The 26,890-nt window shown below is 47.1% G+C and overlaps 1 protein-coding gene across 4 annotated transcripts in view; it reads right to left on the reverse strand.

Moving 5' to 3' along the window:
• The window catches only part of mcc (MCC regulator of WNT signaling pathway), an 87,227-nt gene extending 60,588 nt beyond the window's left edge, over positions 1-26,639 (reverse strand). For 2 of the 4 annotated variants that reach the window (XM_061263655.1, XM_061263654.1), the window contains exons 1-3: positions 26,232-26,639; positions 24,244-24,491; positions 22,880-23,130 (exon numbers count right to left, since the gene is read on the reverse strand). In XM_061263655.1, the coding sequence (XP_061119639.1) occupies positions 22,880-23,130; positions 24,244-24,491; positions 26,232-26,359 (627 nt within the window). In that variant the 5' untranslated portion in view covers positions 26,360-26,639. Of the gene's footprint in view, positions 1-7,445; positions 7,696-22,879; positions 23,131-24,243; positions 24,492-26,231 lie in introns of those variants that run through there. The other 2 variants (XM_061263658.1, XM_061263657.1) reach the window with 2 other exon arrangements.
• Positions 26,640-26,890: the final 251 nt, after the last annotated feature.

Genomic DNA, 26,890 nt, shown 5'->3' on the forward strand with positions numbered 1-26,890 from the left:
ACAACCGAGAACACTTATCGGGCCGCAGAAAAAGAAAAACAAGCCCATTCAACAGAATGAAATCTGAACACTGCAATTGGGTAGTCCGTCCCCTCTGAGGTAAAAACATTCTTCATTATTTTCGTGATTCAGACTGGAGTGCCGGACCGTTCGCTGCGAACACGGAACCGCGGAAAAGGGGCAGTTATGGGCGGTGCTGACAGACACATCTGGGTCGCAGCTCGGCGAGGCCGGATCCACTCAGAGGCGCCGTGACTGTAAATGAGGAGGGCCCTGGAGGGGCACAGACAACCCCCCCGCCCAGCAGGCCTCTCTGCTGATAAGAGCAGCGGCAGACGCGGGCACACTTTCCCTCGTTTACGCCAGGCGGACAGGATGAAAGAGGAGCGGAATCGCACGCTGATTACTAACAAGAGCATACATATCACAGGGGCTAGAGCACACTATAACCCCCCCCCCCACACACACACCGCAGTGTCCAACAGGATATGGCCAGATCTCACGCTCAGGCAGCACAAGGCCACCGTTTCATGTGTTGGTGTTTGCAGCCATTTTCACTAGCTTTTGAGGTGAACACTGCACCCAGTGCTGACACTGTAAGCCACACTGTGCCCACACACCTTTCTCATACCCAAAGTCCTGACTCTGGAACCACGAAACAGCAAATATTTCTGCCCTTTTTTTTTTTTCTTTTTTTATTTATACAGGGCTATATTTTATGCGGAACGAAAGAGGCGTGTAATATGCCGTGTGATGCAATATGCTCCAAGTTGTCTTGCCTTACTTACGGTGGGGGAGAATATCTCCTCTGGAATATAATGGATGGACCTGTCAAATACTTATTCTGACCCAAACTGTTTCACTTTGGGGAGGCCTCCATTAGACATACAGTTGTGTTCAAAATAATAGCAGTGTGTTTAAAAACATGAGTAAAGCTCAAAATCCTTATAATAGTTTTTATTTCGATGCATTGGGGACACCGCACATTATATCCTAAATCAAAACATGAAGAAAAATGTGTCAATTTTTTAATTACTTTACAGAAAATGAAGAAAAATGAATATTGGGCTGTTCAAGAAAATAGCAAGTGTCTGCATTTTTCTTTACAAACTCAAATATTTACTGTATAAACTGAAAAATCTTCACGACTTAGCATTCCTGTGAATCACTAAACTAATATTTAGTTGTATAACCACGGTTTCTGAGAACTGCTTCACATCTGTGTTGCATGGAATCGACCAACTTCTGGCACCTATGAACAGGTATTTCAGCCCAGGATGATTTGACAACATTCCACAATTCCTCTGCATTTCTTGGTTTTGCCTCAGAAACAGCATTTTTGATGTCACCTCACAAGTTTTCAATCGGATTAAGGTCCGGGGATTGGGCTAGCCACTCCATAACTTTAATTTTGTTGGTCTGGAACCAAGATGCTGCTCACTTACTGGTGTGTTTGGGGTCGTTGTCTTGTTGAAACACCCATTTCAAGTGCATTTCCTCTTCGGCATAAGGCAACATGACCTCTTCAAGTATTTTGATATAGGCAAACTGATCCATGATCCCTTGTATGCGATAAATAGGCCCAACACCATAGTAAGAGAAACATCCCCATATCATGATGCTTGCACCACCATGTTTCACTGTCTTTAGAGTGTACTGTGGCTTGAATTCAGTGTTTGGTGGTCATCTGACAAACTGCCTGCGTCCCTTGGACCCAAAAAGAACAATCTTACTTTCATCAGTCCACAAAATGCTTCTCCATTTCTCTTTAGGCCAGTTGATATGTTCTTTGGCAAATTGTATCCTCTTCAGCACGTGTCTTTTTTTTTTAACAGTGGGACTTTGCGGGGGCTTCTTGCCGATAGATTAGCTTCACACAGGCGTCTTCTAATTGTCACAGTACTCACCGGTAACTTCAGACTGTCTTTGATCACCCTGGAGCTGATCATTGGCTGAGTCTTTGCCATTCTGGCTATTCTTCGATCCATTCGAATGGTAGTCTTTCGTTTTCTTCCACGTCTCTCTGGTTTTGCTTTCCATTTTAAAGCATTGGAGATCATTTTAGCTGAGCAGCCTATTATTTTCTGCACTTCTTCATACGTTTTTCCCTCTCCAATCAACGTTTTAATGAAAGTACGCTGTTCTTTTGAACAATGTCTGGAACGACCCATTTTTCTCAGGTTTTCAGAGAGAAATGCGTGCAAACATGTGCTGGCTTCATCCTTAAATAAGGGCCACCTGATTCACACCTGTTTTTTCACAGAATGAATGACCTCACTAATTGAACTCCACACTGCTATTATTTTGAACACGCCTCTTTCAATTAATTATTCAATTACACAGACTCAGGAGCATGTGTATCATGAATGTTGGGTCTGTTGGTTTTCTATGACTGTACTACACCTACTGGTAAATTATTTCCCATGTAGTAATATATTTTCTACCAAAAACAGTGATTGATCTGGTAAGTCATGTTGGACTGCTATTATTTTGAACACAACTGTATAGGGTGAAGGGGAGGGGGCGCGGGGGTAATAAAATACAAAATAAAGAGGTATCAGGGTTAACACTTGGCCAGGGTAAGTAAAACTGCTGGGAAACTGGTCCCATCAGGTAAGTGACAATTCAGTGCGAACCCACAATTTGTCCATTCAACTCTCCACTTGCCTCCGCTAAGCTAAGTCAGCACAGAAGCAGAGCTGCGTGCAAGAAGAAAAAGACATGATCGGGTTCTCTCTGTATAACTGCATGCTGGGCCGCCTAAAATCTGAAAGTTGGAAGCAAGTCTCAGATGAAGCGGCAAAATGAAAAGAGAAGGACCATGCCATATACAATAAAACGCGTTTCGGTCAGTTTCTGGACACACTGCCTATAGCCTATTGGTTAAGTTGAGACTTAAGGCTAGAACCAAGAAGGTTTGGGGTTCCCCAGTGTGGCCACAATGAGATCAGTGCAGCTGTTGGGCCCATGCCCATTAATCCCACATTGCCATCCATCCATCCATCCATCATCACCCGCTTATCTGGAGTCGGGTCGCGGTGGCAGTAGGCAAAGCCGGGTATTCCAGGCGTCCCTCTCCCCAGCAACACATTCTAGCTCCTCCTGGGGGATCCCGAGGCGTTCCCTGGCCAGGACAGATATATAATCTCTCCAGCGGGTTCTGGGTCTCCCCACATTGCTCCAGGGGGGATTGTCCCCTGCTTAGTCTAATCAACTGTAAGTCGCTTCAGAAAAAATCAACAGCTAAATAACGGTAATGCAATGTCATCAAGAGAAGCAGTGTCGGACTGAACAGGGTCGGAATCTGCCTTCATATCAAAATATGAATATGAATATCAAAAGCCAGGCCCATTCTTAGCCTGCTCTCAACTAGCCCATTCTTAGCCTGCTCCTTCAAGCACTGTCCTTCTTCAGTAGCTTTCAGTTCTTCTGTAACAGACATTTTATCAATATCTGATGCCAGATGATAGATAATGGGCCGGTTTCACAGATTGAGCTTTGGGTGTTTCAGTGCACTTTAGGTAAAATTAGCAAAATCCAGTCAACCATAAATAGAAGCATATACATTTCCCAACCAGGCAAGTGTGGGGGGAAAAAACCCACACTTGAGCCCCGTTTATTTTACTAAACTGTAAAAACACATTTATTGGAGCCATCTACACTTCTCAGAAAGGTGCCCATAATTTCAGCATGGGGTCACTCCAGGGAGACGGAACGATTTCAGCTATTTTTGTAGCGACACCGATCAACGCTCAGCTCACGCTGGGTCCTCTGTCTCTCCCTCATCACAGTGGGCAGTGTAAACACACACACCCTAAGAGCCCCTGGAGTTTAAACAACAGACCAATAAATACTTTTAGGGGAGGATTTTAAAAGCTGACCCCCGAGTCACGTCAACAGGCGATTGTTTTTCTTTTTTTTTGAGGTGTTATTTTCTTTTTTAGCAGGGCTACTAAAGGCCAGTAAAGGCCAGTAAAGGGCAGTAAATTCTACTGAAAATGCACTTCTACCCGCTCCGCTTCAGCGGATTCCTACTCGACCTCGATAGGGGCCGTAAATGAAAGCGGCGACCCGCGGCGCGTCTGAAACACGCGGCCCGCCCGTCATCTCCGCGGCTTAACGCAATCCTTCCACATCGATCTCTGGAGCGTTGTTTACGGGCGGAGGCCCCGGCCGGTCGTACATCACGGGCGCAATCCCGGCCGATGCAGAGGTGTTCAGAGCTGCCGGGGGCTTTGACGCGTTCCGCCTGCTTATCGCCGGGATAAATCTGAAACGCTCAGGCTCCGCGCAGCTGGGAAAGGAAAGGGGTTTTTCCAGATAAGATGGTGAAGGAAAAATGACCTTTGGTGAAGTTAACAAGCAGGTTTAAATTTGCATTTTAGGAAGGGGTGTGGAGGGGGGGGGGGAGGCCTGAAGAGGCTAACACAGGAGATGTTTCCTTTGGAATTCCTGAGAGTAAAAAAAAAAAAAACATAACAAAAAAGTCAAGCTGCCTGGCTGAATGTGCAATCTCTAAGACAAGCAAGAATGCACGGAGACCAGCCTCAAACCAAGACCGCATTTTACATCGTTTCATATTACATTACATTTATTTGGAAGACGCCTTCATCCAAAGTGACATATAGTAAGTGCATCACGAAAGTCATTGAACAACTACAGAACACAGGTCACAAGGTACAGTTCACAAAATGCATCAGTTATCCATAGCCATGAACATAAAGTCTAGTTCATTTGCAGGTCAAGCCAAGAAAGTTATGGCATGTTAATGTTGTTTTACATTGTTTTCTGCTGCCGGGGTCTGCTGTGAAACTCTAGTTGAGCAAACGGCCCATTAACAAAGCCCCCCTGTGTACTAAAACAATGGACCTCAAGGTTTAGGTTTGTGTGCCTGGGGGGAGCGGTTTTCCCCTTTAGCTCAGCATGCAAGGCATTATATTGCTTACCACTTATATTGCCAGTTACTTTACTTATATTATCCACTCCAGGCATTTTTTGCACTGAAGTCAATAAAATGAGTCTATTTTACCATTATTTAACAAGGTAGGTCAACATGGAACCGCTTATTTCCATGTGGAACAGCACAGATATCACTAGCCTGCAGTATAAAGTGTAGATGTCACTGGTCCAGTCCGAGACAGCCCCTAGAGCAGGCTGTGAATATCAGAGACAGATCGGTCCAATCCACAACACTCCAATTGGGCATTTTCCCAGATCAGTTATCAGAAGAGGGGTCACTCAGGGGGCTGAGGCTCCTCACTAAGTCACAGAGTGAGGGCAGTTACTCTGAGGCTCGATGCTAAGTCACAGAGTGAGAGCAGTTATTGGCTGAGGCTTGTTGCTAAGTCACAGAGTGAGAGCAGTTATTGGCTGAGGCTTGTTGCTAAGTCACAGAGTGAGGGCGGTTACTCTGTGAGACTCGTTGCTAAGTCACAGAGTGAGGGCGGTTATTGGCTGAGGCTTATCACTAAGTGACAGAGTGAGAGCAGTTATTGGCTGAGGCTTGTCACTAAGTCACAGAGTGAGAGCAGTTATTGGCTGATGCTTGTTGCTAAGTCACAGAGTGAGGGCAATTATTGGCTGAGACTCGTTGCTAAGTCACAGAGTGAGGGCGGTTACTCTGTGAGACTCGTTGCTAAGTCAGAGTGAGGGCGGTTATTGGCTGAGGCTTGTTGCTAAGTCACAGAGTGAGGGCAATTATTGGCTGAGACTCGTTGCCAAGTCACAGAGTGAGGGCGGTTATTGGCTGAGGCTTGTTGCTAAGTCACAGAGTGAGGGCAATTATTGGCTGAGACTCGTTGCCAAGTCACAGAGTGAGGGCGGTTATTGGCTGAGGCTTGTTGCTAAGTCACAGAGTGAGGGGGTTATTGGCTGAGGCTTGTTGCTAAGTCACAGAGTGAGGGCAATTATTGGCTGAGACTCGTTGCCAAGTCACAGAGTGAGGGCGGTTATTGGCTGAGGCTTGTCACTAAGTCACAGAGTGAGGGCAGTTATTGGCTGAGGCTTGTCACTAAGTCACAGAGTGAGGGCAGTTATTGGCTGAGGCTTGTCACTAAGTCACAGAGTGAGGGCAGTTATTGGCTGAGGCTTGCTGCTAAGTCACAGTGAGGGCGGTACACTGGTTGAGGCTTACTAACTGCTCTCAGACTCTTTTATGGGCAAAAGCAGTGAGACAATCCTGACCATTTCCTGCCCAAATGACCTTCATGAGTCATGGCTCTAGCGCTGGTATGCTCTCCCTAGAGTCCGTTTGTACCCCCTGCGGTTCCACTGGGAAATGTCTGCTGATCACGGTGATGACGCTGAAGGTGAGGATGACACGGACATGGTGCCGGTAATGACGATCAATACAGAGAGAACAATGACCAAAAGTCGACGGCAAGATAACGGTCACTAAAACAAAGATGAACTTTGTCTTACAGCAAACCCTGGCCTAAACCACTGCGAGAGCAAGCCCAGCGGCAAGGCTAATCTCCCTGATTTGACAGAAAGAAACCTTGACAGGAAGAAACCTTGTGGAATTCCTCAATGTTAAGAAACTGTGAAGGGCGAATGGAAACAGAATGCACTGGACCGACCTGGTTCTAGTAAAGCTCAGTACCTTCTCCACCTTAAACTGGAAATGAGGTCATAAGGCACATGCACAGTCTGGAACAGTAATCACACAGTGGTCTCCAAGTCCAATTACAGAAGGCTCTACCTCTGCACTGAGCTCCTCCATACACAGCCATGAGCACGGGGATGTGTTCACCAAATTAAACCCATGTGTGTGTGTACGTGTGTGCGTGTCCGTGTGTGTGGGTGTATGTATATATGTGTGTGTGTGTGTGTGCGCGCGCGTGTGTGCATGTGTGTGTGTGTGTGTGCATGTGTGTGCGGGCGTATGGGTGTGCATATGTTTTGTGTGTGTGTGTGTGTGTGCGGATGTTTGAGAGAGAGAGAGAGAGAGAGAGAGAGAGAGAGAGAGAGAGAGAGAGAGAGAGAGAGAGAGAGAGAGAGAGAGAGAGAGAATGGGTTTGCCTGCTTAATCCTCAATCCACTGAACACACTAATGCAGGCATGCTTACGTACGGGCACACACACACACCAATGCAAGCATGCAAGCTGACACAGACACACACACACGAATGGTCACTACATATGGTTTTTAAACTTTTTCAAAGGGAGCAGTTATGCCATGGCTCATGCAGAAGACTGGCTTTGGTTGGGGTCCCTTTACGTTTCTGCTGCTTAATTCCACCAGCCCACCTCAGCCCCCCCACTCTGAACACCTTCAGTTAATGTGAGGGGGGGGGGGTGAGGGGAGGTGGGGTCCGATGACTCAGATTAAGACGCCACAGAACCTCAGCAGTCAGCCATCTGGGAAGCAAGCCCAATCCCCCACAGAGCTTTAATGCCATACGGGGCACAGAACGCCAAAACCTGCGGCTAACCTGCCTCCTTACCTCACTAACTTCAGCCGGGGGGGCACTCCCAAATTTCATAGCAGCTCCAGAGTTCATGATTTAGATTCCAACAGGAGAAGTGAGGATGAAAAACAGGAAAAAAAAAAAAAAGAAGAAATAAAAGAAAAGGCAGTCTCCTGTTCAGGTATGTTAATCCTCCAGCTCTGCCCACATGGATCCGTGTCCGGCCATTTTCAAATTAAAACGCCACCGTTTTCCTTCCCCCTGGACAGACGAAGCGCCCCCATTCCCACCCCCCCTGCCCGGAGACACGGCGCTCAGAGGCGAATCCATGCAGATTCCGCGCTCCCGAATCCAGCGGCGTTCCTCGTTAGCGCCGCCCGCACGCGTCTCCCCGGCGTTCTCGTGGCGGAAAACTGCGGGAGTCTCCAGGAATTCCGTCCGGAGTCTCCCAGCGGTTCCGCTACCCCACGGAGCTGCCCCTCATCCCCACGCGCACGCCCGTCTGTGGAGGGACCTCCCAGTGGGGCGTGGAGGCGCTGGAGTGTGTGTGTGTGTGTGTGTGTGTGTGTGTACACACACGAGTTTCTATCGCTCTGCTGGCTGGCGGATTCCTGCCACAGGGAGGCTGTCTCTGTTGCGTTACCCCCCTCCCCCCCCCACTGCCCTCCTCCCAGCCCTGGCTGAAGTTGTGCCTGAGCCTTTCCGAGGCTGTCCTTCTTTCACTCTCGAAGCTCAAATGCCTCTCTGTCTTATGCACACCCGGGCAAGCATGTACATGCAAGCACACACACTGCCACTTTCTCCCTGGTCTATCTCTCCCTCCCTCTGTCGCTGGTTCTCTCTCACGCATTCGTCGTCCCTCTCCAACTCTCTCTCTCTCCCTCTCCCTCTCCCTCTCCCTCTCCCTCTCCCTCTCCCTCTCCCTCTCCCTCTCCCTCTCCCTCTCATCTGGTGGTATATACAGCACAGATAGAGCCCTTCCAGTTCTCTGAAATCCAAGAAGGCACGTCTTCCTTATGACTTACAGACCTCTGTTCCAGTGCTGCCCCCCCCCCCCAGACACACACCCACAGAGACACACATACAGCTTTTACCACAGCAGTTAAAACAATTTAACACACACCCAGCATTCTGTATTCAAAACAGACTTCACTGTGGGGGTAATATGTTCAGAAGCATAAAACCATAACAGGCTATTCATTAAGAAGTCTCCCAGACTTCATTAAACACAAATAACCTTCAATATCACAGTCAACCGAATTATGGCTTTCCATGTGTCACACTCGGTCATGAATATTTCCCAAACATCCCATGAGGACTTGCAAGTAATGCTTTGTTTTCTTGATCTCAACTGACAAAAGCACAGTCAAAAATAGACTGCTATTAGTCAAAATTGTTTTGGCTTTAGTCTTCTTTAGCCTGTCGGCTATAAGCGGAAAGCTACATCAGCAGTGCCCTCTACTGGTATTACGGTTTAGGACAAGCCTGCAACATAAGCATGCAAGTGTTTTCAGTGAAGGGGTGACCTTAAATTAGTCTCTGTTGAAAAAAAAAAAAAAAACGAAACAAAAAATTATTTAAAAAAAGGGAAAAAAAGCATATATCAGGAAATAAATTATAACATTCCTTATTATTTGGTGCATTGAGCCCTATCTCCATAATCTATGAACTGAGGAACCATCTGGAAGTAATTTTCATACCAGGCAAAATTCCCAAACTAGAATTTCTGTTCTTGCCACCTGAAAATCCAGATCAATACCCCTGTCCCTATCTGAAGTGTGGTGAGCATTCTGGCACACAAAATGGCTGCCGTGCATCCCCCAGGTGGGGGTTAGACACAGTGTGGGCGCTTTACAGTTCAACAGAAAGCAGACTGAGCCTATACAGAGTTTAAGTTTAAGAAATAAAATCCATTATTATTCCCAAGATGATGATGAGTATTATTGTTAGTATTATTATGTAAGTACACATTAATAAAATATAAATTTACGCACTCAAGTAATTTATTTATTCAGCATCCTAAAGGATCAGACCTGGGTTGAATGAGCATTTGAAACACTAGCTCTTCATATGCAGGTAAAATCTGAACACTCCAGAATAATCACCCAAACTGGACATCGCTTAAACTGGCAGTAATCCGCACAGATGTTACAGGGGTGTCTGTAAAATGCCATTTCTCTGAATGGGGTTCACGAGGTGGAGCGCGGTCACACAGTCAGCCGGTTTTATCTGCAGTGTCACCGGGAAGCTGAAGCTGTGACAGGGCTTCCAGGCAGCGGCTGTTCACAGGCCTTCAGCGCATGAATAAGTCATGGCCCGTGTACCAGGACATGTCTGAGCCTACAAAGCCCTTCTTCAGATGTGCGCGGTGAGAAAACCAGCACCAGAAAACTCAGGCTCCTCTGTACGGCGCTCTCCCGCTGAACGACAAAGCGGTGAGGAAGGGCTTTGAGCCGGACCCGTGAGGAGAATCAGAAGCGGGTAAATGTGGAGTTAGTGTATTTATACTGCTCGTTTAAGGCCCACATGCAGCTTCCGCGTTTCTGAGCCTTACATATCATCTTGGGGCTTTCCATTTCTGTTCCACAACGATTCAAGTAAACAAAACAAAGAAAGATTTTGTCTCAATATGCATATTTTAGAGTAATTTCAAGTATTCAAGCCGTTCGTAAAAGATTTCCCACTTGAGGCATTATTATCTTTAAGACTGAGCCAAAAGCCCTTCAACACCTTTTGAGAACCTTTCTAAATTAGTCAGTTAGTGAGTTAGTTATTTAGCTCAACCCTCTCCTTCATTATTATAGCTACTCTGGTCAATGTTAACACACAGAGCTGACCGCAGGAACCAGGAAGAGAGCATTGACGCATGTGATGCGTGCAGGCTTTTAAAATAAAACTCTGGACACTGGCACTGGCCAGAGCGGCCTTGATGGAAATGTGAAATGACCCGCCCCAATCCGGTCTTCAAAGTGGTCTCTCTCTCTCACTCTACGGTCATTCCTCACGGTTCAAACCCCGGAGAGACGGAGTCACCGTGCGAGGGAACTAGGGACAGTGACTCACTGATATTCCGGAAAATAAAAACGCCCTGCGCCCGGCGTTTACGGAGGTGTGGAAGGCTGGGGTGTTTTTCCCCGTTGGGGTCTCCCTGAGAGGGGGCGTTCCACTGAGCTGCTTTGTGCATATTAATACACACACCGCATTGTGATTTATCCATACCCATTACAGTTAGCATCCACTCAGGCTCATTACCGACCATAACCTGTACTAAATATAAACCCATTCACCGATGCTGTTAACTGAAGAGTGCTCTGAATCCCTCATTGCTGAGTCAGGCCCTCCCAGTATGTTACAGCTTCTGCTTCCTACTGGGCCAACAGAGAGGATTTGGTATCATCGTACTGAAATCAGCGCGTTGGGGAATCGAGGTATCGAACCTTCAGCAATACTGAGGGGGGTGGTCACAAACCCTCCCCAGAGCGACTCTCCACGAGCCGCATGCTGCGGGGCGAGGCGGCGGGGGAACGGCGCGGTCACTGTGGGAATATCGCCGAGACGCAGAGGGAACTGAAGCAGGGACAGACGGACGACAGCCTCAAGCCCACTGCAGGGAAACGACACGGTGGAGACTGATGGCAAATAGGTTTCCTGGGCCAGACATAATGGCGCTCGAGGTCAATTACAGGGGAGCAATATGAATTTATAATAACAATATTAATTATTCTTATTATTATAATTGTATTATTATAATTGCTATTATAATTATCATCATCATCATATATTTTTCTGTCTGCACGGACTGTGAGCGAATCAGGAGGCTGCAGTCAGCCCGCATGGGCTGTGAGCCAATCAGGAGGCTGCAGTCAGCCCACATGGGCTGTGAGCCAATCAGGAGGCTGCAGTCAGCCCGCATCCACAGCGCAGTCCTTCATTACAGACACCTCAGGAGCTGAGGAGGGCATCATCTCCATCCTTCCGCACCGACAAAGGATGTTCTGACTGGAAGCTCTTACGATTATAAACATGCAATAACACAAACTGCCACTCTGCCTGTGCTTCTCTATAACTACACTGTAACTTAATAACATTCCTAACTTAATTACAGGAGTCTCACTATAATTCACTGGGGCAGTGAGAACAGAGGCCATTTTATTTACATTGGGGCATTAAGCAGCTCTTATCCCGAGTGGCTGTCACAGCTTACACTCTGCACATACAGCACATTTACACAGCTGTGCATTTTACTGAAGCAGCCCAGGTTAAGTACCTCACTCAAGGGTACAGAGATAGTGCCGCGCACGGAAACCAAACCTATAACCTTGGGAGCTGAAGCAAGCGGTTCAGGAACCATTACACTTAACTGCCAACTACGATCATAAGCGTGCAAGCAATACGCTTGAATTATGCGCCCTACTACCCGTACAGACAGAAATTGGCTACACACACTCCTCCTTGCAGACATTACAGACGCTGGCTATCAGAAGCCCTGGCCTCTGACAGATGAAAGCAGAGCTCTTATAAATCATTCATGAGCCTGGTCTCTGTCCAGAGCGGAGAACACGTTAATTGAAAGTCACTGAAACTGCATCGTCTTCCTCCTGCACGCTGTGGAAGAGGGATCTGGTGGGACGGGTACAGCCCTACGACACCATGTCCACACCCCCCTACCCCTCCCCAGCTCAACCCCAGCACTCAGCACCCCCCACACCTGCTTCCTACACCTGGCCACGCCCCTAAGAGTCGGCTTCCATCAGTGAGGTGCACAGGTGGGTTCCAGATCGGGATCAAAACACTTTTCCGGACTGTTTATAAGCCAGTACACTTTGAATAGACTCCTGCAGATCCATGACAATTTTCACCCTCACCAGTCAAAATGTCCAATCACATAAAATAACCATCTTGTTCATGAGAGTGGTGAAAATAAATGCTTATTTTTAAATGATTGGTACACAGTACAAGGACTGGGATAAAGTCTGTTTTAAATGGTTAAAGTTTTGGGAATGAAGTATATATATATTTAATACAGTATCCTACACAGGTCTGGCGCGTTTGTACAAGGGACATCCTAGAATCGGCTCCCCCCTTGGGGACCCCATAATGACCCCCCACAGTACCTCAGACAGGCACGCAGCACTCAGCTCACACAGCAAATACAAGGGAGCAATTAGAACGAGTGGGTCTATAACACAACACGCCGCCCTGTCTCTCCCACAAAAACAGCACTGCTAATCAGAAGGCACTTAATTACCCAAAATAATTAATCAGCAGGCAGAGGGCAGCACAGGCGTCGGGCGATTAAACGGCGTTAGAAATCCCGAGACGGAGCCACGTTTTCAGTCGCTCGCAGGCAATCCAATCTTGAACGTCTGCCCGTTTAATCTGGGAGAAAATCTCAGCGAAAATGTAATTGCCCCGTGCAGCGAACACCCGGCATTAGCATGCAACAACGGGCCTTTAGAGAGCGGGAGAAGAGCAGTGCCTCGCCAATGTAAAGCAGCCGCGAGCAGATTAATGGAAAGCAGTTCTGGTGAAAACTCAGAGAGATCCAGCTTCCATCTCAGAGAAAATAAAGAGAAGAGGTCTGGGCATCCCCCGTTTTTTTGTTTTTTTTGTTTGTTTTTCTTCCCTCGGCCTTCCCTTGAAAGGCCGTGTCTTCCTGCACTCACAAAAAGAGTCTGCGATTACCGCCATCTTGTCTTCCGCTGGGGCAACAAGACAAAAGTGGGGCGACCCGAGACCAAAGATGGGACAAAAAACCCACAGAAAGCTTGTTGATGCAAAAAGCTCCCCCTCTTCGCAGGGCAGGAAAACACCCAATTCAAAGGCAATAAAGGAATAAAAGTGGATAATGCATTTTAACCATGGCCTGGGCACGGGTGTGGGGCACAGGAGCGGGGGGAGAGCATCATTTTGGTTCCTGTCCCACCGAAAAACCCATGGTGCGCTCATTCATACCTTGGTGCCGATTCACACGGTGATATTCACCCATCCACCTGAGCCCCTGTGGTTTCGCCAAAGCTTATTTGCCATTGCGCTGCAGATGAGGCTTAGCATCATTAGCGCAAAATTAAAATGAAATCACATTACATTACATTACATTACAGTCATTTAGCAGAAACTCTTACCCAGAGCGACATACAATAAAGTGCAAATCATAACCAGGTACAGGTGTGCTGAAAACTCGAGAGGGAAGTATGGTTCTAAGTGCTAGAGTGATCACATGGATCATGGATAAAGACTGGAAGCCTTGAAGAAGGATCAGATAAACCTGCCAGGAAGCAACAATACCACAGTTTTGGCAACGAGGACACTAACACCCTCAGTTTGGCACAAACATAATTCCATCCGTAAGGGAACTGGAGACGAGTCAGTGTCTGGGAGACGCTCAAACCCCCAGCCAGCAGCACGCTAACACCATAATAATGCGGCCATCTTGTTTAGGTATGACAGGAGAGGAAAAGATGCCAGCTCGCCATCTTTTTTCACCATGCTTGTGACAGGCGTATGCACAGAAATGGAGCATCCAAAACCAGATCTGGGAAAGAAACCTTTCTCCTGCAGCAGCTACCCAACACTGAGAAATGTTCCTCTAAACCAGTGGTCTCCAACCCTGGTCCTGGAGAGCTACTGGGTCTGCTGGTTTTCGTTCTTACCCTGCAATTAACTATAATCAACTGCTCTAATTTAATGAATCAACTCACCTCACCTGGTTACCTGGGTCTCAACAGGTGCTGATTTTAAGGTGAAAACTAAAACCAGCAGACCCAGTAGCTCTCCAGGACCAGGGTTGGAGACCACTGCTCTAAACAGTGCTTACATCATTCAAACACCCAGAGAAGAATCACCCATGTGTTCAGAATGTGTTCGTGTATGTTCACAGTATGTTAGTATGTGTTACATGTGTGTTCACAGAGTGTATTGACGCGTGTTCTGTGCATGTTGGGGGATGTCATGTATATAGAAAGTAAAAATGTAATGGCTACGCATAATGTCATAACTGTATATAATGGAATAAGAATGTTTAGAGCATAACTTCTTGTCATTTTTGAGCATCTGTGAGCGTATATTCTTCTTTACGTTACCCAAAACAAGTTATTCAACCCCACGGCTGTCCAGGACCAGGATTGGCTGATGGCCACCCGTGCTCTACACACAAGTTAGTGCATTATCCACTCAACATTTTTATAGGTAGGTAGATTACACAGGGTTTTCTGCTCCGCTGGTTTAGATATTGGCATTGATATTCTGGGCCTCTTAATCCACTGGGGGCACTACAGGTCTTCTCTGGGTGCTCATTCTGATGATGACACAAATGGTAATTCTGAACGATATTCCACCCCAATGGAGCGAAAGGCTGTAACATGGGGCGAAGATGACCCGTGCCATTATGTAAGATCAGACAGTGACCTTGCCTCCGTGAGCACACAAACCAAGCCAGGAAAACTCAAAAGAAAGTTATTTTATAAAACCACACATGTGACAGGCAGAGAGAGGAGGAGGGCCATCGTGAGGCATGTGAAGGAGAGCACGGCCGCTGCCATCTTCACCGGCCGACTCGCACCTCGTACACAAATGGGGGCGACATGGCTCAGGCAGTAAGAGCAGTCGTCTCATTGGCTCAGGCAGTAAGAGCAGTCGTCTCATTGGCTCAGGCAGTAAGAGCAGTCGTCTCATTGGCTCAGGCAGTAAGAGCAGTCGTCTCATTGGCTCAGGCAGTAAGAGCAGTCGTCTGGCAGTCGGAGGGTTGCCGGTTCGATCCCCCGCCCGGGCTCTGTCGAAGTGTCCCTGAGCAAGACACCTAACCCCCAAATGCTCCCGAAGAGCTGGTCGGCGCCTTGCATGGCAGCCAATCGCCGTTGGTGTGCGAGTGTGTGTATGAATGGGTGAATGAGAAGCATCAATTGTACAGCGCTGTGGCTATATAAATGCCTGCCATTTACCATTACAAATCTTCCCGGTCTGGGTAGGGTTCGAATCCCCGCCCCACCACTTTCTTTGATTCCGTTACCCATTCGCGGCATTTCCCTCCGTCTGAATAAACATGACTAAATTAGGAAGACATTTTCAAATTAAATAAATAATTGAATTTAATTTCTTACTTGGCAATAACCTGTCAAAAATAATTCCTTGTTCCTTGACCACCACAGTCTAAATGATAAATTCTTAAAATCAGCACCCCCTCCCCCAAAAGAAGGTCCAACATTTTAGCTGTACAAAACACAAACAAAAACACAAAATGCTACACTAAAAAGCATTATAGCTGATTAAGACCTCCAATCGTTTCTGCTACAAGTAAGAACATGGAGCACCCATTAAAAGTCGAGGGGGGGGGGGCGGGTACTATATTTAGTGCACAAGAATTTGACAGGTCAACTCCGCCAAAGTAACCTTTGACCGTCAAGTGTAGCGCCTTGTTTTCAAGAAAATACTGTAGAGTGTGGGCCGTCCCTCACTATCCCTGCTATACCCAGAGCTCGTGCAGCGAACACAACAAGGCCTGAGACCACAGCGAGACTCCACACACTGCTAGCACCTCAAGGCTAAGCCGGGCCTCACTTCCCTGAGGAATTCTGCACCTGCATCCCAGGAAGGAATATTCCAGAATGCAACTGGTCGGACATATCTAAAGAGCCAAGAGACCGCAGCTCCATGAAAGTATACAACCTCGTCTGAAGTGTGTGTGTGTGTGTGTGCGTGTGTGTGTGTGCGTTCGTGCGTGTGCGTACGTGTGTGCGTGCGTGTGTGCGTGCGTGTGTGCGTGTGTGTGTGCGTGTATGGGTGTGTGTGCGTGCGTGCGTGTGTGCGTGCGTGTGCGTACGTGTGCGCGTGCGTACGTGTGCGTGCGTATGTGTGTGTATGTGTGTGTATGGGTGTGTGTGCGTGTGTGTATGGGTGTGTGTGTGTGTGTGTGTGTGTGTGTGTGCGTGCGTGTGTGTGCGCGTGTGTGTGTGTGTGCGTGCGTGTGTGTGCGTGTGTGCGTACGTGTGCGTGCGTATGTGTGTGTATATGGGTGTGTGTGCGTGTGTGTATGGGTGTGTGTGTGTGTGCTTGTGTGTGTGTGTGCGCGTGCGTGTGTGTATGTGTGTGTGTGTGTGTATGTGTGTGTGTGTGTGTGCGTGTGTGTGTGTGTGTGTGTGTGTGTGTGCGTGTGTGTGTGTGTGTGTGTGTGTGTATGTGTGTGTGTGTGTGTGTGTGTGTATGTGTGTGTGTGTGTGTGTGTGTGTGTGTGTGTGGGGGGGGTTACTGCAGCATCTCTTCCCATCACTCTCAGTGTCTCATCTGCTCTACCAGCACCCTTCAGTTTTCTGCAGGGATTTCCTTTCACTTTGTCATTTAAAAATAAAAAGCCTTTCCGTTGGATTCCCATCCCCCTGTCTCTAAGGGTTCAGGTAAACAGTCTTTCCCATTCGGCACTCTCCAGTATTCATGAGCAGCCGGGCTGAAATGTTTCTGATGTGGAGTTTGCGACTGAATTGCAATTAATTCCACATATACAATGATTACAATCAGACGGAGAATAGTCTGCATAACGCACTCACTGCTTGTGAATATTCATAAACACCTGTGTTCCCCTCAGCCTTTTCTGCTTAAGAACTGTCAGGGGCAGAACTTTGGGAATAATATATCAAAAGCAGACTGATTGCAAAGAGATATTTGCACCTAAAATTTCACCAATACCAAATTTCACCAAAATATAAAAGGTGCAAGCACATAATTGTAAGACAGCAATTATTTTGAAGTATGACCATGTTTCTCAAATAAAAACACCAGGACAAAATAAATTGCGATGGGAACGAGCTTGAGATAATTTATTTCTAAGAATTTGGTTTAAACGGTTTCCCCTCTGTCGGTGACCCCATTATTCTCATAACCACCTAGCAACAATAATTTAGCAGAAATCTAGCCTATCAAGAACTCCTGCTCAAATGTTCATTTAGCTACAGCCAAGAGCCATGCACTCTGGGTTGGGAAGCTGCCATTTTGTTTGAATGGTTTCCACACTGGATGGGACGAGAACCCAAGCAAACGGAAAACAGCACCGCGGCCCTGTGATCAACAAAACCACACTGTGAGCTCCACAGAATCCCGCGCATCCGCAATCCAGCGGAGGTCGTTCAGAAAGACCGAGCGGCAAGCCCATCTGAATCTCTTCCAAACGGCAGCCGTGGTTAGGTGGCCGCCTTTCAATTAGACCGAGCGAGTGAACTCCCGCTCGCATACCAAGTCATTATGCATCATATAATCTGCGGCCTGCGGATGTTTATATTTAAATAGCCCGCAAACAGAGCGCTCGACAAAACCACCAGCCCAGGAGGACGCTTCCCGTCCAAGAGATGGAGATAGTTTCTGCGAAAGCTAATGGCCCGGCGGGTTCGTGATTCGGAGGAAGTGCTTCATCTGAAGTGATTGGTCTGCCCGCAACAGACCCTCTTAGGAGAATGAGAGCCTTAATGAAATTGCGCTAAAGAGCCTCTTACTCGAGTAAATCAAGGGACTGGCCAAAGGGAACGTTTACAAACTCTGTTAATGAGATTATCCTTAACGGCTTTCCCCCCCCCCCCCCCCTTTTCCTTATTCCCCAAGCGCCGACCATCTCTCCTTAATCAACAGCAAAGAGGAAAAGCCCTGCCCACCGTTTCCTTCATTCCTCCATCGCAGCCAAGTCTGTTTCCTTCACAGATTCCGGGCACAAACAGCTGGGCAGACATTACACAAAGTAAGCTGTCGCTTCAGAGACGCGCGCCAGGAATGAAATCAAAACGGCAAGCACAACGTTGATGATCGCACGCGAGAAAACTTCATTAACAGGAAGTGGAGTTTGGGGAAATGGCACCCTTGTGTAATCGTGAGGTAACATTCTAAACCCATTAAAAAGACACAAATCACTATCATTATACGCTTTTTTATTTTTATTACTCAACATTTTCATTGATGGGTTGCATGCTAATCTAAGAGCACAGCTGCTACTTGAATATTGGCCTTAGCAACGGAATCAATCACCCCCCCTCCCCCTTTACTGCTAAATAAGAGAGAACCAAATGAACAAGAGAGTGAACTGAACTGCCAACATGCATCAACACAAGAAAGGCCTGAAGCTAATTCCTGAAAGAAAATAAACATTCAATGTACTCCTTTGATTGCTCTAAATATTGTGGCATGGGGCACGATAAAAAGCAGTACAACCCAATCTCACCTTCACAAGGATGCAGTGAGCCTCCCAAAAACTGTCAGGAGTTTCAGCGCACGCTACTAAACCCCAAAAATAACCGTGGGGAAGCAGAAGCAGCCAGAATGAAAAGACCTCTTTGATATTCGCCCTGACTGAAAAAGGACAAAATCATTACCAGACGAAATCATGCCGCTAGCGGTCTACCTTAGACAGATATAAGGAACTCAGCCAAAGGCAGACAAAAGTATCAGTATATTTTTTGTATTTGCAACGTTAGTAAATCCGAAAAAATATAAAAAATGATTTCTCCCTTACAGAGTTCATCTCTAGCCATTACTCTCGCCTGCCCAGGAGGGTGGCCAGAAAGGTAGCTATGCTGCCAGCAGGAAGCTTGGCAATTTCGGTAATGTACTGGACATCTCAAAAGCAGTGCTCTCATTCATTTTGGACAATGGAGGAACCTTGAATTGACGAGGCCAAAGCAGCCAGCAACTCTAATAATCCCACTATTTAATAATAGTAGTAGCATTAGTAGCAGTAGTTTTGTCTGCAGTCATTGGCTCCTTAACTCCAGGGTCGCAGGCTTGACCCCCTGCAGTTGTCCGGCCCAGGGTGGTGCGTAACCTGCAGCTCTGCAGCCGGTGTCCCGCTGTACACATGCGCTGTGTGGGAAGAATGCAGGCTGAGGAAAAGAGCAGCCGCTGAATGCCTAAACATGCAGTAAGCGTCTCTGCGGGGGGAAAAGCTTTTACAGCCACCACAAAGGGCCCGGTCCGGGCGGGGAGGGCCACATCCGCAGCCGGCTTCAGTGCCAAACACGCCAGACACTTTACTGGGGACTAATTGAGTGAACCCGCACTGGAGTGCGGCCCACAGCTAATTAACTGAGCTCGGATAATTGGTGGAAACAAAAGCCGCCACACATACCAGCCCCCCCCAGGAAATGAGCTGGCCCGCCTCCCCCAGCCTGAAGCCCGGCTGTGGTTAAGCAGCTCTGGAAGTGCTCTAGCGCAGGCTAGTCTTCCCAAGGTGTTCTGCCATTGGTTATAAGCAGGAAGAGCAGGGCATGCTGGGTAATTGGAATCACACCGTTAGCACGGCCAACTGGCTTAAATAAATCCCGTTCTGCAGCCAATCACAGGCCCCGCAGGCCCCCAGAAAATGAACACTCTGTTGCAGCCCCCCCCCCCTTTAAGGGCACCTCAGTTCACTGGCAGGGTTGGGAGAAGCAGACGGCATGCTCTGCCCCCGAGCATCGGCATCCCGCCGCCAAGCAGACAATCAACAAGCTTCCTCTTCATAATCCCTTACCCGGCTTTCATCTTCCCGCGTAAACACAGGCCCACTGTGTGGGACTTAAAAAGCCAAGCCGCTCTGCAGAACCAGGTGGGTGTCACATCCGCAAAGCTCGAGCTACAGCACACCTTAAGCTTCAAACTAAAGTCTTGACATCTCAATTAAACACATTGTAGAATACTTCATTTTTTGTGTCACAAAGTAGACAGATAATCATGCAGTGCTCAAAAATACCAGCGGGCCATTCTGTGCACTTCATTTGAGTTGACACTGAATGGCCCCAACAAAAAAAAAATGTTTTCACAGAGCTGGACAGGTTCGGTTCGTCCAAGTGCCGGTTGCAAGTGCTGCACCCTCTCCTTTCGAGATACCAAACCTAACCCCGCCTGCTAAACGCTTCTCTCACAAAGACCCGGCAGTCGCACACATACACGGCCGACAGAACGGCCAGCAGCGAGCACTGAAGAGGACAAAAACAAATAAACAACGCTAACTCCCTACCTGACAGCCCATAGACACAGAAGTTGAGCGCAGCAGTGGGATGCAGTTGAGGGCTCCGCGGCGGTGTGACGGGGACCTGCGATCGGAGGAGGTAACTCCCGCACGCTACGGACGTGGCAGAGGACTACAGCTCCGGAGCGGAGCGACGGCTTCGCTCTCCGTCGGGGATGACATCACTTAACCCCCGGGCCCGCCAGCGGCCGCGATAATGGCCTGAGGGAGTTTGTCGCGGCGCGAACGCCAATAAAGCCCTCAATGATTCATGGGAAGCGGAACGCGCACGTGCACGGAGCGTGCCCTTGAAACGCGATAGGGGACGAGCCGGCACATTAGATACCCCCCGCGATTAATAATAAATATGGATGCGTTAATGAAGGCGTGCGATCGGGGCTCGGGGTGCGGGCGGTCGATAGGTGGTCCGGGGTTACCCAGGAGAATTCTCTCCGCAATTACAGGGAACACCAATGAGAATCGCGTAAACAAAAAAAGCATAATGACCGAACGCATATTATGGAACATAATATCATGCATTTGCCTTCTGATGGATCTCAGCTCTTGATTCGTAGGGAGGAGAGGGGTGTTGAGAAAGAGAGAGGAGAGAAGTTCAGCCACCTGGTCAAAATCCACGAAAGGTCCATGTCTACAACATACAGCTGCTTGTGCAGTTAACCTGGTCCTTCACTGAGACAAGCTAAATAGAAGAAACATCCTCGACAAGTCCAACATTTCGGTACACTATATTTTACACACAAACAGACAAATACTATGAGAAGGACAATCATCTCTGCACACTTTTACACACAACAAGGACCAGGCATGACAGAAACCACCTTTCCTTTCATAATGCGTTATAGACATGATGGAATCACATTGAGTGAGTTGATCTCTCAGCATAGGCTATTTACACTCAGTGACACTTATTTTAGACTTATTTTTTAAGCTGCTGCTGTAGCCACTTAAGGGGTTTGACTTGTTGTGTGTTCAGAGACGCTCTTCTGCATACCACTGTTGTAATGTGTGGTTATTTGCATTACTCTCACCTTCCTGTCAGCTTTGACCAGTCTGGTCCTTCTCCTCTGACCTCTCTCATTAACAAGGCATTTTTGCCTGCATAACTGCTGCTGACTGGATGTTTTTTGTTTTTCGCACCATTCTCTGCAAACTCTAGGGCGTGCAAATCCCAGGAGATCAGCTTTTTCTGCGATATTCAAACCACCCTATCTGGCACCAGCAATCATTCCACAGTCAAAGACACTTAGATCGCATTTCTTCCCCATGCAGACATTTGGTCTGAAAAACAGCTGAACCTCTTGACCATGTCTGCATGCTTTTACACATTCAGTTGCAGCCACATGATTGGCTGAGTAAATATGTGCATTAAGCTGGAGTACAGGGCTACCTAATAAAGTGCTCAGTGAGAGTATACTGAATGTATAATCTACAATGAGCAACAGAACTGGACATGCTCTCGTGAAACAGGGAGGACACTTCAGGAAGTCTCCTACCCAAACATACACTGCCCTCTGCAGGATATAGCCATACACTACATCTTCAACCAAATGTGCAGTCTCCACAGTGATTCTTCACATCAAGTACTGAAATCCAGGCTAGGCTCTTTGAACATGAAGAATGTTCTCACTAGACTTCCCTGTTATGTCCCTGGCACCACTTCAGGGTTTAAGATCAGTTCAGTTCAGTTCAGTTTTACTCCCGATGCGGCGATATTTTGCACCATTGTGTGTATAAAGGATCCACAATAGTGTAACCATCCAAAATACCATAAGTTAAATTACTGACAGTGCCTTGTAAAACATATTTTTCTTAATGTCGAACCCTTAAACCAGTTTAAAAGATGTTGAGTTCAGACCAGTTTAAGAAGTCCCTCCTGAGTTGAATGAACATGGCAAATGCTGCAGCAGATGTGTTTTTAGTGGGACCCCAGGGCTGCGAGCATGGTGATATACAGTACAGTAGCCCAAGTGGGCTGTCCATCACTGATGGAGAACACACATGCAAGCGACACACCCACCAAACGGGAGCAAGCATACCTCAAAGCCCGTTGCAAAACATTGCACGTTGTTGGGAGAAAACATATCGTTTAACAAAGAAACCGTAGCAAAACGAAGCAAACCCGTTTTCAGATCGAACATGCCCCAGATGTGAAGACAGTCTGGCCAATCAGTAGAACCAATTACACAGGTGAAAGGAAAACCAGGAGGGGATTTGTGGGCCAGAGTTGGTGATGGTATAGAGCAGGGGTGTCAAACTGAATCCCCAGGGGGCCGCAGTGTCTGCGGGTTTTAGCGGTTTCCTTTCAATCAGCTGCCAAATAAGGCCAATTAAGGCCAATTAAGGCCTTGAGAACAAGGCGTGTGGATACTTTAACCAATCAGTCACTTGAATGAACCCAGAACACCCCAGAAACCAGCAGACACTACGGCCCTCCAGGACTGGAGTTTGACACCTGTGGTATAGAGAGTCCTCACAGCTTTGGTGTACTCACCGTGTTGGCCAGCTCCAGGTAGTTTCCCCCCAGTGGGGCGAAGCGGGCTCCGGTCTGGGACACCAGTTTTTGGAGGGCGGCCTGCTGCTCCAGCCCTGCCCCCCGTTGTTCCAGAAGCTTCTGCAGGGCGGGCTGCAGGGGCTGTGTCTGGGGCGACTGCGCAGGGTGCCCAGACGGCTGCAGGTCCGGGCTCTGCAGGTCTCGAGCCCCAGAGTCATACTCCCAGCTCTCTCGCGCCCCTGACAGGGCACCTGTGGTACAGCAGGAGAGAGAGGGATGAGCCAAACTCAACACACACCACACCCCGCACACCGCACACCGCATACCGCACACCGCACACGCACACGCACACGCACCCACACACACACACCACTCAGGAGTTAGTCCTTTTGGCCAGTGATGTGACATGTATGAACTCTGGAATGCAGTCTTAGCAACTCTCATTTAATTCACATCAAAATGTACTTATACTGCCACCTAGTGGCGTATGGATTTACCAACCAAATAAATAAAAACAAACCTTCAAATCATCCTGTGTTATAAAAATAATTTTTTCTGGAATTTGCAGCGATTATTTGTAGATCAAAACATACTTACATAACCTCATATAGTGTTAATTCAGTCCCACAATGCAACTTTTCACTCTACTGAAACAACCAAGGACATGCCAGTTGCAAGCATGCTAGTGCAGCTCGGAAAGCTTGGCTAAGCCTTCAGGAGAGCGCCATGTGTACATGAATACGCCCTCTATCATCAGTTTTACATTACAAGACACAGGCGGAGTACTGTATGGGGTACAGAGTGGGGCCTGATAACAGAAGAACAAGCACACAGGCAGAGTACTGTATGGGGTACGGAGTGGACTCACAGCACACAGCACAGAAGAACAAGCACACAGGGTCAAATTCCTTGACCTCAAAAATACGAGTCAAAAGGCCACTATGATCTCAGAGCAGGAACACTCTTTTTTTACACTACATTTTTTAAATATGAGCAATAAGGACCTGTGCAACTTACAGTAATTACTACTGGACCTATGTTTTATGCAATTGGTATCTGAATGTCGGAATGTTGTTAAATGTCTTTAACCTCCTAAGACCTGGCGTACACATGCGTGGACTCCACATTTTGGGCTGTACATCCATAATACTTCATTCTTAAGACCGATCATTTTTCTCAAAAACTACATCATGTCAAAAGATGATGCTTAGTTTTTATACTTATCAGGTCCCAATAAGCCCAAATAGCAAAGAGAACCAAAAAAAGAGTGCGGGTCTTAGGAGGTTAATGTATTTACATTATAACGTAGAGCCGTAAAAGCACATTTCCACCACGTGTGGACAGTAATCTTAACCGCCGCTCACCAAGGCTGTTCTCGCTGCTGGTCGGCCAGGAGGCGACGCGGTCCCGGAGCTTCCTCCGCTTGTCGGAGGTGTCGGAGAGGAGCGAAAGCGCCCCCTCCTCCTTGCGGATCTCGCCCAGCAGCTGCATGCGGCAGCGGGTGAAGTCCTCGAAGGAGATCTTCCCCCGCTCGTCCGCTCCCAGCTGGTCCATGATCTCCGCCACAGACTCTTCCATGTTCAGCTGCCGGCACACCATCAGCAGATCATTCCTGTGAGGGGGGCGGGGAGTGAGAGAGCGCCGTTCAGGAGGTGGAAAGGTCAACACGCTCACCTTTGTTTGTCCTCTTCAGAAAACAAAAAATGGTTTGTTGACAAGCTGCTGGTGCAGAGAAGTAGACATGTGGAGATGAGAGAAATGAAACCAGGACGCACCACTGTCTACACACAGCCCACGGGAAGAGGGGCACGACATTCCCAACGTGTTGATATTGTCATGTCATTATGTTCATATGATTGTGTGGTTGTCATCATTACAGAACCAAGCTTTAAGATATAGGTTAGCAGCAGTCACATGCTGAAGCTGAATCAACTGACCATAAAGCCAATCAATCTAAGGTTTGATCACTGATCTGGTTTTCAAGTGTCAATTTAATTGTTACTTCTCGATGAGCACTATGCAGACATGATGACTGCTTTATTTCAATAACTGCATATTCTACGTAGTGCTTTTAAAGGAGTTAAATGTTTTTGTTTTTTTTAATGAGTCAGTTCAGAGGAAGTATTACTATTTTTAAAGTTACACAGTTTTGTGGCTTATTCTACATTTCCATGAAAACTATTAGGGTGTTTACAAATATTTACAACTCAAGGGACAACTAGGGTAGACAAACCATAATATTTTAAGTAAAAATCAAAAGAAAATAATGAGACAATCAAAATAAAGATGTGGTTTAAAGGTCGTTTTAAAATGTAACCTAACAGAAAGTTTACCAATATCTTAAAATGGCAGTGCCATTTATCACATTTAAATCTGTAGCTATTTTCTATTAATGGGAAATAGGACGTATAAAGAGTCCTACAGACGCAAGTAGCGGCAGCTGTGAGAATACTGAATAGAGTAATAGTGTGAGATAGCCGATAGGTGCCTATGGTCAGTCTTAAGACCAGTCGTGCTTGACAGCCGATAAGTTTAAGAAGTTGATCAATTTCACTGAGAAAAAAAGTCATGAATATAAGTTGGCAATCCCGCAACATGTCGAACTAATTTAATCAGTGCATATGGCTAAACTCATGCTCTCTCTGGTTTTGGCAGGCTAGGCTACGTGAAAATAATGCCAGAAAAGCCGTAATGTATTTGACCACTTAGCTAACATAGCCGTTGGCTAGCTAATGAATCACATGAACATAAAATAATGTGGTAGTAATGTGGCTTCTCTAACTTAGTTAATTATATACAAATTAAGTGACCGACCAAGGTCTATTTCTGACAGTTTGTCTGTGGATGTAGTATTTTTACTTGGCTAATACAAAGGCATCCAGTGTTGTTGCTAGCTAGCCAACTATCTAGGCTATATTCGCCAAAACATTCACTAAAAGTCAACATCAGTTAAGTTTGCAGCATTGATAAATTATTGCGACATTTCCGCCGTCATCGGACTGGGGTTGTGAAAATGAATAATTGCCTCTCAAAAACTTTGTATGGTGCGCAATTTTGGCAATGAAAAAAAAGTGTCATCTTTTCATATACACATTTCGCTAGACCCTTGCTTAAACTCGAGACTCGAAGAAGAAGAATGTAACGGTGTCGAAGTTTGCGCAAACTTCAGGCAGGCATGAGCATTGCATTTGATTTAGCAGCTAATTAGCTAGCTTAGCTTGTTTGCAAACAGTGTCTCGCAATTATTTCGAACCAGGGTCAACTAGTCTAGCAAGCCAACTGTAGTTTTGTTGCCGTTTCACTTTTTGGAAGATTTCCTCGCAAATTTCCCATGGAGCATTTATGTAGTTACCTACTGATGTATCCGTCTCCGTCTCCGTCGCACGTCTGAAACAACCGCCTCATCCTCTCCTCTTCGCCGGTGCTAGATGTGTCACTGCTGCCGCTACTAACACTCACCTCCACCGCGGCCGCCGCCATGATCTCCCCAAAAATGCAAACTGTTCCTACCCGCACTTGTGGTCTTCTGAAGAGTCTGTGATCTCAGAAAACTAACTGTTGCGCTATCAGATAGCCATTCCTCCCTGGGCCATTGCCTGTTTACGATGCAAACGAAAGTATAGGCACTTTAATCCAAGGGCACGCAACGGGTGCATATCTCAATCCTAAAATCAGGGAGGGAGCGCTGCGTGAGCGGATCCTCTTGTAAACTGTTGATGGAATGGAAGCGAAAGGGGGCTGGTCCGCAGCTGCCTGGGATCCTAAGCTTTCTGCCAGCTCTCCTTGATTCCCCCCTCTCTCTTTTTAAAAAGCCAAACAGCAGGATTTACGCCTGTTCATAAATACAGTTTAAATTCAATAGATTTGCGCATAGCCCATGAAAGAACTGTCCGTAACTAATATTTTATGACCACTAATGTCTCTATGTGTAATTACTTCGTAGCCTAGTGTGTGAGCTTGACTACCTAACTCAGTCGCCCTCATAAACTGCAGCAATCTCATGTAAGAAAG

Source organism: Conger conger, chromosome 12 (genome assembly GCF_963514075.1).
Source record: "Conger conger chromosome 12, fConCon1.1, whole genome shotgun sequence".
NCBI lineage: Eukaryota > Metazoa > Chordata > Actinopteri > Anguilliformes > Congridae > Conger > Conger conger.